Source organism: Gossypium raimondii, chromosome 4, assembly GCF_025698545.1.
Source record: "Gossypium raimondii isolate GPD5lz chromosome 4, ASM2569854v1, whole genome shotgun sequence".
Taxonomy (NCBI): domain Eukaryota; kingdom Viridiplantae; phylum Streptophyta; class Magnoliopsida; order Malvales; family Malvaceae; genus Gossypium; species Gossypium raimondii.
The window spans coordinates 49,640,799-49,654,936 of NC_068568.1; the positions used below are offsets into that span (position 1 = coordinate 49,640,799).

General features: G+C 34.1%; 2 protein-coding genes across 2 annotated transcripts; both read left to right on the plus strand.

The window, feature by feature from the left end:
- Nucleotides 1-592: 592 nt before the first annotated feature.
- On the plus strand, nt 593-1,205 carry LOC105779997 (pathogenesis-related protein PR-1). Its single transcript, XM_012604047.2, has one exon. It carries the CDS (start codon nt 611-613, stop codon nt 1,109-1,111), a length of 501 nt encoding a protein of 166 aa, XP_012459501.1. The 5' UTR covers nt 593-610; the 3' UTR covers nt 1,112-1,205.
- A 9,108-nt stretch (nt 1,206-10,313) lies between these two features.
- Nucleotides 10,314-12,332, plus strand: LOC105778786 (flavonoid 3-O-glucosyltransferase-like). Its single transcript, XM_052629013.1, has 2 exons — nt 10,314-10,798; nt 11,275-12,332. The coding sequence occupies exons 1-2, from the start codon at nt 10,318-10,320 to the stop codon at nt 12,156-12,158; spliced, it is 1,365 nt and encodes a 454-aa protein (XP_052484973.1). The 5' UTR covers nt 10,314-10,317; the 3' UTR covers nt 12,159-12,332.
- Nucleotides 12,333-14,138: the final 1,806 nt, after the last annotated feature.

The following is a 14,138-nucleotide window of genomic DNA, read 5'->3' on the forward strand; positions in this document are numbered from 1 at the left end:
TATGAATAATTAATTCAAAAATATTTTGATAATTTTGAATATTTAATTTAGCACTAGGAAATTTAGGTATTGTTTGATTGACCATTGAAAATATTTTCAATGATTTAAGTTTTACACTTGATAATCCAAAATAAAAACAATCTGATAGGATTTTTTATAAAAAAAAACGTGGGAAATAATAAGTAGATAAGAGCTACTTATCACTTAATGTAGAATATTTTTAATTAATTCCATTTCATTTTATTTATTTAATATTATATTATCCTATAAGAACTTTAGGTTTAAAATTTGATTTTTGCTTAGAATAAGGTGAAATATTTAAATATGATGATAATATGCGCTAACACACTCGAACCCACATCCTCCTGCATAAGCAGCAATACTTATGCAAATCAAGCTAAAACTGAATTATAAACTGAAAATTTTGTTTTAAAAACCTTGACTCCACAACAACAAATGTGGCAATCATAATCGAACATGCTTGCCATATCCCATACACAAGCTATCTCCTTATTTATATAATAAGAAAAACAAACAAATTAAATAGAACAACTCTTTCGTATTTTATATTGTGAGAATTTGTACATTCCACTAACACTCCTAGTCCTTGATGGAAAATTCTCAAATGAGAGTCTGCAATGGCGCCATCATTGTTTTCGTATTGTTATTCTCAACCCCTGAGGCCAATTACCTCAGCCTGGTTAACCAGTTCATGGCTCCTCAAAATGCTGCTCGTGCCGCCAATAGAATGCCACCATTGGTGTGGGATGAAAGGCTCGCACATTATGCTCAATGGTATGCTAACCAAAGGCGTGAAGATTGTGCTTTGAGGCACTCCAATGGACCTTACGGAGAAAACATATTTTGGGGTGGTGGTGATGGCTGGATGCCTGCCGACGCGGTTGCTGCTTGGGTGTCCGAGAGTAAATGGTACAATTACTGGTCTAATTCCTGTGCCGGAGGGCAGGAATGTGGGCATTATACGCAGATAGTGTGGAGCAGTACCAAAAGAGTTGGGTGTGCCAGGGTGGTTTGTGATGGAGGAAAGGGTGTTTTCATGACTTGCAACTATGATCCTCCTGGGAATTTCATCGGAGAAAGACCTTATTGAATTTCATTAATGATTTGCTTTCATGAAATTTTTGTAACTGCGACTTATGTGAAATAAAAACTGGAATATTGATGAGCTTTCACATTTACAGATATGGGGTTTAGTGTGTACTTTTATATGCTACACCTTTTTAGTCATTTTGCTATATCAAATTTGAGCTTCGCAACAAACAAATAGATTTTTTTTATCAGATTAGTGTGTAACAAAGAAGTTAAATTTGTATTGCTATTGATTGTATCTACTGAAATACATATTTCGATAGTAAATCAGAACAACAAATTTTAGGTTCCATTTTTTGTGTAAATTTTGATCATACTAGTTACAATATGGTTAGTACAGAAAAATCGTTTTTATTTTTATTTTTCTCATTTATTTTAAATTTTTTGAATGGTAAATTGTTATATGTTAAGTATGAGATGATATTGTCGCTTAATGTAAGAAATCACTTCAAACAAATTGTCATAAATAACGACTCAAAAACTGTCGCTAATAGATCTAGAAACTCTATACCGACAAACAAATGGGCTATTCCAACAGGAAAATAACCGTTACTAAATGTAACGTCAGTATAGATTTTACCATCGGAAAATGTGACCATAGAATAGGCACCAAGGCCTATATCGACAGTTCAAGCATATCATTTGTTGGTATAGACATCAAACATATAGTAATAGCTCTTAGGAAATTCCAATTATTATCCCTAGGCATACAATGACAGCGTGAATAGTTAGTAAAGAGTGTATTAATTCAGATATACCGACGGTTGTTCTTGCATCAGTGTAAAGTGAAATTCCAATTATATCCTGGAACGTATGGTAATAGTGTGGACCATCAGCATAGGTCCAATTGCTAATATTGTAATTTAATTTAATAGTGTTAATTTTTCATCAGAAGAATTAAAATATTAATTTATTTATAGCCTTAATTCAATATACAAACATAATCTAAATAAAATCAAACAAAACCAAATACACCAACCCAATATAGTCCAAATACATAATTATAGTCTACATATATTCCTATGGAACATAATTACACCATAGTAGTATAAATGGTCTGATGAAGACAATGGTTACACTTTGACGACGCCCTCCATCAACATTTCTTTACATAAATGATCGAACACCTCTTTTTGTTCACAGCATTTTACCTCAAACGCATTTCACAAACCATCTCATGTCATTAATTTGCTTCATCGTGTGTATGATTCAGAACATGGAGATAAAATGAGAGGCAGCGGGCTTACCCTTTTAGTTGGCATGTTGCCAGAATTCAGACACTTTTAGAATTAAACATTCAAATGTGGCATAAATGCTCAAAACTGTAATATATAAAGTGTTTGTTATAATAAACGCCGATAATGGTGGTGGAATGATCCAAAAGTAATAAGATAAGAAAAAAAAATAAGAATACATTTTTTACGTGGAAACCTTTCGGGGAAAACTACAAGCAGAGGAGGAGAAATTCACTAATGTTGAGAAAAACGAAGTATACAAAAAAAGTTTCGACTACTTCTATTTAAGGGTTTAAAAAACTTTGTTCTAGTCAAAGTTAAATAGAAGAAAAATAGTTCTATACGGATTCAAGTTGTGCTGTATTTATTTATTCAACAAGTTACAGGATTTTGGTGACAATCCCTAACAGTGTTCATAGTCAAAACATATCTAAACTAAAATCTCCTTTATCAAATGATTCCCTCAATGACTCATGTGCAACATTCTGAATAATAATATATAATAATAAAAGGTTAAGAACTCCCAAATCAAAATTGGATTTCTTGACAGGATCTGTAATGGCATGCTTCAAAACTTCAAAGACCACTTACATGCTCCCCAAAGCAGTCCCTCCATCATAACACCTCTTACTGCTTCTTCATGTTTATCCCATGGTTTAATATCCAACAGTACCGAGGACTTGCGAGCTGAGAATGAAGAATAAAATCCCAAGTTAAAACAGTCAACTTAGAACATAAAGAAAATTTACAAGCATTAGTTGACATGCGTAATAAAAACAAGTTAAAGGACTCACATTCTTTCTTCTTGGCGGAGGCCAGTGGCTCTATCTGCGTTCTTCTGCTACCTTATTTTCCTACTTGGTCTCTTAACTAAACAGATCTACATCATCGTCATCGTTATCCTCAGCAACTGCAAGAGTATCATTCAAAGGGTGAGGCGATTGATCTCCTACGGTTGGTAGTGATGAAGCGTCAAATTGTACATCATCTCCAAGAACGCCACATGCCAATCTCTATCAAAGTACGACGGTGGTGGCTATATCAATGACGGTGACAACGTTTCCTCTTCATTGCTTGATGAAGACAGCACCCTAACCCTCGTGTTTTTTTTTCTTTTTGTTAAACAACAACGAGATCCACAAGCTTCATTGCTTGATGAAGACGGAGGAAACGGAGAAAGAAAAGGGGAAATGGCAAAATGAGGGGAGACGAGAAAGGGATGGGCGATGTGCGATTAATATAAAAATAACACTGAGATTAAATACTTTAGCGATACGTAACGACGAAGCCAGATAAATTTTTTAAGGGGGCCGAAATTAAATTGTAATTTTTAATAGCCTATATTTTTATAATTTTTAAAGAATTAAATCAAATTTTGTCATTTTTAGAGGGCCAAAATGTAATTTTATCTTTACTAATTTAAAATTTTTAAATTTTTAAAGGGCCTAAATAGATAATTTTTTATTTTAGGGGGATCGGAGCCCTGCCAACCCTCTAGATACGCTACTGGTGATACAGGAGTATGAGACAAGAAGAAAATAATAAAATGAAAACTTAAATTCCCACGTGTAGTCGTGTAGGTTTTAATAGAAATAATAATAATATAATAATACTAATTTATATGTACAATTTTTCTAAAATAGAAAACACTAAACCGGGGTAAATTAGATAAAATATGACTTTTAAAAATATTTAGTAAGGTATGTCGTCTTTTCTCATATTTAGGGATATGAGTTTATTTTAGAGAAGGAACAGTTGAGGTGTCGGAAAGCATATTCTACAAAATGTATTTTCTTTAATAATTTGACCCATCACCTCCTTTGCTCATATACTTAAATGTTTATGGTTTATTAATTGAACCCTGAGTTTATTTCCTTTCCTACTCACGTATGTATTTTTATTTCATATTTTTTTAAATTTTAATTAATGTTGTTAATTAATAAACATATTATTTTCTAGTTTCTTAATTCATTGTTTTAATTAATAACTCTTTTATTTATATATACAATCCACCTACTTTGCTTAATATTTTTGAAATTGATATATTCTGCTAATTTAACTCATTAAAATGGTATTTAAAATAAACAACGAAAAAGATTTAGGGTTAACTAAATTTTTGGGAAGATAAAATGAGTTAGGTTTTTTTATTTAAGTGTTAAATTTTAAAACCGGATGGAACAAATAAAATAATTAGTAGGTATAAAGTGTTTTTGACTAGATTATGACAATTTAAAAAAGAAATTAGAGATTTAGGTCGATTTTATCATATATATATATATATATATATATATATAGATAGGAAAGTAGGTTGATTTTGGTGAGAGAAATAAAAAACGCGTTCAGCGGGACGTGTTTTTAATTGAGGTGGTAGAAAGCGTGCCCTGTTTTCAGTTGAAAACTCGTCTTTTTCCCAATGGTAAAAAATCCAATGGCAAAATTTTTTTCCAATGGCTAATTTATTTGCTATATAAACCCAAGTCATTTTCTGTCATTTGCATTCAAATTACATTCTCTCAATTCTCTTAACTATTTAGTTCTCAATTTTTCATTCAATTTCTCTCAAAATCTTGTTGTTTTAATATTATATTTTGTAATTTCTTTGATTTTAATTTATTTTTATTATGGAAATTTCGTTTATTCGTTTGGATAACAAACACATTTCCAGCGTCCAATTGCAATTGGTAAGAAAATATTTTTAATTTTTAAATTTTAATTAAGTCCATTATTAAGTTGTTATAACATTATTAATTTTATATTTTTTTATATTTATATAATCAGATCGAAAATCAAAATTTAGAGACTTACACACATAATTTAACTACAAGGGCACCGCATGTTATTAAACAACACTTGCAAGAGGCGGGATTCTTGCACGTATCTTGTATGCTCGGAGGATTAAATTGGATCCCGCACTTATCAACGCATTGGTGGAAAGATGGAGAGTCAAGACACACACATTCCATCTTTCGTGCGATGAGTATACAATTACACTCGAGGATGTAGCTTTACAACTCGGTTTATTGGTGGATAAGCCAGTCATTACGGGGTCAGTGAGCATTGGCAATTGGAGCACAATTTGCGAGCAACTATTAGGCAAGGTGTCTGACAAGTTTAGTGGTAGTCGGGTAGAGATGAAATGGTTGGAAGACAATTTCAATTATATCAACAACTCAGTGAGTGCCATTGAAATAGAACAATACGTCCGAACATTCATCCTAAGGTTAATCGGGGGTCTTCTAATGCCTGATAAATCTTGAAATCTAATACATTTAATGTGGCTTCTAAAACTCGTTGACTTGAAAGAAGTGGGGCGACTCAGTTGGGGATCAGTTGTATTGACGACATTGTATCGAGAGATGTGTTGGGCGACAGAACCATAAAAAATTTAAATCGGTGGTTGCATACTCCTTCAGTCATGGGCATGGTACCGGCTACCATTTTTACAACCCCGAGTAAACACCCCTTATGTATTCCTACTCGTAATAAGGAAAGATTTACCATAGGTAATATAGTTATCATAATATTTTTTAAATTATTATATTTTTTAAACAACATACTATTTGAATAGGTCGAACAATGAGACGAGTCATGTAGGTATAGCAGATGAGCTCGAAGATATCCGACTACTATAAGATCAACGATAAGAAGCTCACATTAGTTTTGAATTTTAAATTATATAATATTTACGTAAGTATTTGAAATTTAGTATTAGGTACCTAATAAAATTTATAATTTCGTACTATAGTTTGAATAGATGACATACGTTAATCCGAGAATTGAAGAATGCATCTCGACCAAATTTTTGGTCAATCACAATATATAGCATATCAAGGTGCCATTGATAGTTTTTGCGACAGTCGATATGCACGAATCCGGTCGAGTGATGCGCCAGTTAGGGTTTAGGCAAAATATTCCACCATCATCCCATGACACTAAAGAACAGCACAATATCAATTTGCGGGGAAGAACCGGTGAATATTAGGCGAAATTCCATGCCAAGTATATCTACATTTGGTAGCATAGGTACAATTTCTTATCTATGCGCGAACCAATTCTCCAATTGGATTTGGCAATGTAACAACCCCAAAACGAGTCGAACGACCGACAACCATTTCAGCTTCCATCAGAGAGTTTTGAATCACGAACTTGGCTTAACTAATACGGTTGCATATTGTTATACATTTCATACATTTTTCTATCACCGCACTAAGATACTCCTTAACTCAACAACCATATACAACAGTTTGACATATAAAAAAAAGAGAGGGGAATACCAAGATCAACGAGTAGTCAAGCATATGATGCCCCGATATGTACACATTACAAAACAAAAAAAATAAGGCCTCAAAAAGAAATTGGGTCCGCAATTTGGCTGAGTCCCTCCGAAGTTCGAGTGTAGGATGATATCTGAAAATTAGGAGACACGAAACACATAAGTTCAAAATTATTTTTTTTATCTTTTAAGTTATCTATTGGAGCGAGTCTAGTAATTAATTATCTGCATTCTGTAGGCCCATTAAATCTACTCCATACTCAGGACGATGATCGAACTCTCAACCACTAGTTAGGGTAGTCAAAACTTTTAATTTAAAACCTCCTACAAAACAGTATAGACTACAACAATTCTCTCCAAAATTGTTCAATCTTATAGTAGCTCTTGCACATTTTATGAACATCACCACATTAGTAGCCCACGACACGATATGGGATTTAGCACAACTATACAAAATACAAGGATGTCGGACCGATTACAATGTGCATTTGGGAAAATTAGCAAATCATAAAGATGAGAAGGTATGATTTGTCATCTTATAGAATGCTAATGACTTCCTCATTCTTAAACTCCGATCAACCCTTCCGAACCTCCGCAAAGCCATTTTTCCACTTCTTCAAAATATCTTCCCTTTGTTTAAACTTTGATCAACACTTCTGAACCTCTGCAAAGCCATTTTCCATTTCTTAAATTATCTTCCCTCTATCAGTCCTTCCGAACCTCCACAAAGCTATTTTCGACACACGGCCCACTTTTCAGATAACTCACAGAATACACATCATCAGGACAGCATTAATTTCCTACTTTGGGCAGCATAATACATCAACAATGCAGGTTATTTTAACAGCTATAAAACATTTAACACATCTTGATTTTGGACAATGTAAGGGTAATACAATAGGGCACTAGGCAGCAAAAACGAAATCAATATGTCCTACTTTGGACAACATAAATCAGCAAATAAAACAGGGCATTAAACAACAACACCATTAATATGTCTGGCTTTGGACAACATAAATCAACAAACAAAACAAAGCATTAAATAGTTATTACACCACTAATATGTCTAGCTTTGGACAACATAAATCAGCAGCAATGCAAGGTATAAACAAGACACATTAACAACATAATTTAGACACATTAGCATAAAAATAAATGTTGAAAATCTAGCATTAGGACAGCATCACATTTTATTATCTGAACAGCAGAAATTTTTTCCTGCATAGCAGCTTAGAGAAACATGCAAGTTAATTTACTAAAAGCTTAATTCAACACACATTACAGCCGAGTGTACACCGAATATCTTGTATACCAAAAGCACTAAGTTAAACAACTTAAACATGTCCTAAACGGACGGTATTCATCAACCGAAACAACAAGACTGAATCAGTAAAAATTTGAGCAATTAGAATAGACAAAGACCAAGAAAAGCTCACCAAAATTTCTCCCAACCGTCCCTAACTTCAAGCGAGCTCCTTCCCTCTTCTCCCTTAGCTAATGAAATCAATTTTTGGATTAAAAGAAGAAACACTTGCTGTAATCAACGGTTATTATTAGCCCCCTCTTTAATCCTATTATAAATATTTAATATTATTAGCCATGCACCTATTAGAAGAAGAAAACTAGCCCCTCATTATACCATAATTCACAACATGTAAATCACTCTAATCTCTCATTTGTAGAGGTGTTGAATTTAAAATAATTTATCTAGGTTCGATGACGTCTAAAGTTAAAGGTCATTAAAAATAAAATTTGGGTGTGACAACTCTCTCTCCGATAAAAGAATTTCGTCTCCAAATTTTTTTTCTTATCGAAAAGATGAGGATATTGTTCCTTCATGGAAGTCTTCCTTTCCCAGGTAACTTCCTTGACCCTGTGATTTCGCTAAAGAACCTTCATCAAATGAATTCTTTTATTTCGGAGTTCCTTCACTTCTCCAACCAAAATTTGAACCAGTTCTTCCTCATAAGAGAGGTTATTCGGTTCCACTTCTAAGGTCTCCACTTGGACATAGTGTGGTACAACCATTGGAGCCACTTGTTGGGTTGAAGCCGCTGATGAACCTATCTCGGTACCTACTTCAAGCCTTGGATTCCGGTGCGGTCATTTGGCCTCCTCGTACGGCGTGACATGCATTCCGAAGCGGTGGCCAATTCCCGAGCGAAATATGGTACATGAATAGGTAAGAATTCGTATATATGCTCCCAAATGTTGATATATTGCTAGTGAAATTTACGCCAATCTTTGTCGGTTCTCCCTCGCAAGTCGACCTTGTGCAGTGCTCCGATGTCTTGGGGTGGCAGCAGAATAGTTTGCCTAAACTCAAATTGCCGCATCACTCGATCAAATTCGTGCATCTCCACTATGGTGTAAACTATCAATGACACATTCGAGTGTCAATAATTGGGATTGACCACGAATTCGAACAATATGCATTCTTGAATTCTTGAACCGGAGTATAACATTCATTCAAACTATAGTACGAAATAATAAAGTTTATTATATACTTAATATTAATTTTTAAATCCTTAGATAAATATTATATAATTATTTTTTAAAAAAAATCAACATCCGCTTTCGACGTTAATCTAATAGTATTCGGATATCTTTGAGCTCCTCGGGTAGTCTCACATAACTCGGGCTATAGTTCCATCTATTCAAATAATATGTTTTTTTCAAAAATATAATAACGAACTAATATTATGATAACTATATTATCAAATTAATTTTACCTTGTTACGAGTGGGAAAGTATAAGGGGTGTCGACTCAAGGACATAAAAATGATAATTAGAACTATGCCCATGGCTGCAGAAGGAGTACGCAATCACCGATTTTAATTTTTTGTGGTTGCGTCGCCTGACACATCTCTCGGTACCACATCACCAACACGGCTGATCCTCAACTAAGTCGGTCCACTTCTTTCAAGTCGACAAGTTGTAGCAGCCACCTTAAATGTACAAGAGTTCAAGATTTACCGAGCATTAGAACACCCTCGATTAACTTCAGGTTGTATGCTCAGGCTTGTTCTATTTCAAGGGCACTTGATCTCTCGTGGAGATATTCAAAATTTTCTTCCAACAATTTCAACTTTATCGGGGTACCGTAAAACTTGTTTGGCACCTTGCCTAATAGTTGCTCGCAAACAACGCTCCAATCACCAGTGACCACTGATCCCGTAACGACTGGCACATCCACCGGTAAACCTAGCTCTAAAGTTACGTCCTCGAGTGTGATTGTACACTCACCGTATTGAAGATGGAATATGTGTGTCTCGGGTCTCCATCATGACTTAAAAAATTGAGTAACAATCAACAACATATAATCAATGCCATGATGGAATTTAAATTTTAAAAAAATATATGATGGGATTTAAATTTAAATTTAAATTTTTATTATTTTAAGTTTATTTATTTAATTAAAATCATATTTAATTTTTATAAATTCCGTATAAAATTGTAACTTTTAAATTAACTTACTAATGGAACTTAAATTTGGACGTAACAATCCCTACAACTAACATTGGTTTCTAGAAAAATGAAAATGATGGTTGCATGTAAAAACCACATATTTCAAGTCCCAACGTAATGCAAACTATCAACCAAAACTTGTTTTTTCTTATTAGTTTAAATATAGTTTTTCATCTAATTTTCGTAACTCACAAATCTTGGAGAAAAACAAATCCCCTCACAGAATATTCAATGGAAGGTTACAGGAATGCTTCTAAACACATAGCAGTGTTGGCTTTCCCCTTCGGCACCCATGCTGTCCCTCTTCTCAACCTCATCCGCCAGCTATCAGACGCCTGCCCCCACACCATGTTTTCCTTCCTTAGCACCCAACAATCCAACAACTCAACTTTTCCCAAAAATCTTGATAAAATCAAGCCTTTTAATGTATGGGATGGATTACCTGTGGGGTATAGTTTTAGGGGAAATCCTCACGAGCCTGTCGACTATTTCCTTAAGGCGGTACCTGGAAATTTTATGAAGGCTATAGATGCTGTTGTGTTTGAAACTGGTAAACCATTTGATTGTTTGATAACAGATGCATTTTATGCATTTGGGGCAGATATCGCGGATGAGCTTAACATCCCTTGGGTGGCTCTTTGGACCGCTAGTCCCAGGGCACTCTTCGTTCATGTCGACTCCGATATTATTCGTCACCATGTAGGAATTAACGGTAAAGATTCATACATATGATATAGACTATTAAAATGATAAAATTATATTGTTATTATCGTAAAATTATACAATTTAATTTTAATCTAAAAAAATTTCTACTCAACCTAACTAGCTTAATAACTTTTGAATCCCTTTTTTGTGATAGGTAGGATATGGATGGTTTTTATTAGGTAGGTAGGTTTTAACACACTAGCTCATAAACTTACCAATTTCATGCATGAAAGAGAAAAACTTTATTCTTGTTACAACAACAATTGGTCCAAAATCAATTAATTAAATTGACCGTGAAGCATATTAATTGCAATCTATAGGATTTTTGAAGAATTTACTGAAAGCTAATATATTAAAAAAACTTAAACCTTTAACCTAAGACTTTTAGGTATAAAAGTTGTTGTTTTTAATATTAAAATTACACTTCGTTACCTCCAAAAACAATTGGGTGCTGAACAAATATGAATATTCATAAATTTGCAGGTCCTAAAGACAAACCACTTCATTTTCTTCCCGGTTTTTCTAGCATACGTGTTGCTGACTTACCCAATGGATTAACCTCCGGAGACATTGACGCCCCCATGCCGGCATTGTTGTATAAAATGGGAGTGTCACTGTCACGCGCCGCGGCAGTTGCCACAAATTCATACGAAGACTTGGATAATACAGTGGTGAACATGGTGAAATTAAGATTCAGTACGTTCCTCAACGTTGGTCCCTTCAATCTGGTATCAGTTTCCAGTTCCACAGTGGATGACTCGCATGGGACCTTGGATTGGATGAGCAAGCATGAGGCAGCGTCGGTGGTATACATCAGCTTTGGAAGCGTGATAACCCCACCACCCCATGAGCTACATGCATTATGTGAAGCCCTGGAAGAATGTGAGTTTCCATATCTTTGGTCTTTGAGGGGAAGTCCTGAGAAACAGCTGCCACTAGGATTCCTGGAAAGAACCAGCTCCAAAGGAAAGATAGTTCCATGGGCTCCTCAGCAGAAAATATTGGAACATCCATCAGTTGGGGTTTTTGTAAGTCATGTCGGATGGAATTCAGTCCTGGAAAGTATTAATGGATGTGTGCCAATGATCTGCAGGCCATTTTTTGGAGACCAACAATTGAACACTCGTACAGTGGAGGTTGTATGGGGATTCGGGTTGGGGTTAGAAGGTGGAACATTGACAAAAGAAGGAGCAAAGAAAGCATTGAAGTTGATATTGTGCAGCCAAGAAGGGAAGAAAATGAGAGAGAAAATTAGAGTTCAAAAAGAGCTGGCTTGCAAGGCTGTTAAACCCAATGGTAGCTCTAATGAAAATTTCAAAACACTGGTGAAACTTGTCTCTAACACTTACCACCAAGTTAATGCTTGATTAAAATATTGTTGACCAAACATCTTGAGGTTGGTAATTCCGGTCCAAGGCTTTCCTCTACCAACATTTCCTTATTGATTTGCTGTGCTTGCCCTAACATATACCAGAATTGGTGCATATGTGGGATCAGTACAATCATCATCATCAAGAAACAAAGAGGAAAACAAAATCCTAAATCGGTTTTTGCATATTTGAATTGTAACAAGTAGTTGTATATTTTAATAAAGAATAGTCAATCTTAAATTTCCATAAATAACATTAATGATTCTCTAATCTAATTATTTTCTACCAGAAATAAACAAAAATTTCAGATTTTTAAACATGTTAAAAATATAATCCTTTAAATTTCGTATTAAATTTCGGATTTTACATTTTATTATCGTAAAATAGACAATTTAATTCTAATTTTCAAAAATAAAAGAACAAACCTTCCATTCTTGATAGCAAGAGAGCAAAACCATCTTCCCAATGGAAAATATCAAAAAAAAAAAAGGGAAGGGGAAAAAAACTTTTTAGTGAAGAAATAAAAGGAGAAATTGTGGGGGGATTGAATGAGATATTGCCAATTTGGGGATCTTTGATGGTAACCACGTAATAAAATCAATCACTTACATTACAGCACGTTTGGTTCACTAAACTGAAATAAGACTGTAATGGAATAGTCATTTTGTAGAAATGAAATAAGACTATAATGGAATTAAATAGGCATACCAATGGTTTGGTTAGATTTAATGGAATGAGTATTGTAATAGTATTTGTGTGGTTGGTTGAGAGGTATAGATATGTAATAGTAAAAAAAATATACTCGAATAATAAATATGCCCTTTAATAAATTAAATTTTATTTTTATTTTTGTAAAAATATTAAAAAAAACTAAATGTGTTAAATGTGTTGCCTCTCTCTTAACTTTGAGAAGAACATTCAAACGGAATCTTCATTGTTTGCCAAAAAAAAAACATTTTTAAATTCCAGATTCTGATAACGATTGCCACCCTAACGGCGAACAACCCAGAATCATGCCATTCTTCACCAAAATAATCATCAAATTCTCCTCTCTTTCTTTCCCATCTTAGTTTTCTTAAAATTCATCATAAAAGTCCAGATCTATAAAAATTCTCAAGACTTTCACCACTGTTTTTTTCGGCATCTACTGCTTGCATGCTTTCAATTTCTTATATGTGCCAACATAAAACTTAATTACCAATATTCAGTCCCCCCTCTCACTTCTCATTCTCTCTGTAAATCTTTCAAAAACCTAAAAATTAAAAACTTGTTTTTTCAGTTTACGATCATCAATCACCATGACCGTTGTTGCCATTCACCATTCACCATGACCGTCATGACATCATCTTTTCTGCATCGTGACGTCGCCAAAATAGTATGTCACGTCACGATGTCAAGCTACTTGACGTTGCGACGTCACATACTATCAACCGATGTTGCGATGAGGGAAGATGCTCATCGAGACGAGGACCCTATATTTGATAAAAATGAGTCATTTGGTACCTATTTCATAATTTCCAATCAAACCAACCATTATGCTCACTTAAAAACATTCCAAACTCGTAACATTTCATACCAAAACAAGTCATGCAACCATTTCTAATCAAAACCAATTCAATATAAGCTTAACCTATTACAAAACTATCCATTTCTATACAAACAATCAAATGTCATCCAAACCAACCAACCAAATACCAATCTTAACTATGCCAATTCATATTCAAACATGCCATCTCATTTTCATTACAAGTACATAAGCATATAAGCTCATATACTCATTCAACTTACCATATCATCTATATGTAAGTCATAGCATATCTGCATGACATGTTCAAGTTTTAAATCATGTACTAAACCACATCAAGCATAGCTAATTCATAGACCATATATTAAATACAAAACCTTTCATACAATCCACATTTGCCACAACATCATACATACCATATGAATTAGAAAGTGACCATTTCATTAACACAT

Bases quoted from the DNA above. Each gene is read 5' to 3' on its own strand.
- LOC105779997 (XM_012604047.2), top strand. From the start codon at position 611: ATGGAAAATTCTCAAATGAGAGTCTGCAATGGCGCCATCATTGTTTTC.
- LOC105778786 (XM_052629013.1), top strand. From the start codon at position 10,318: ATGGAAGGTTACAGGAATGCTTCTAAACACATAGCAGTGTTGGCTTTC. The intron at 10,799-11,274 runs GTAAAGATTCAT...ATAAATTTGCAG, and splicing joins TCACCATGTAGGAATTAACG to GTCCTAAAGACAAACCACTT.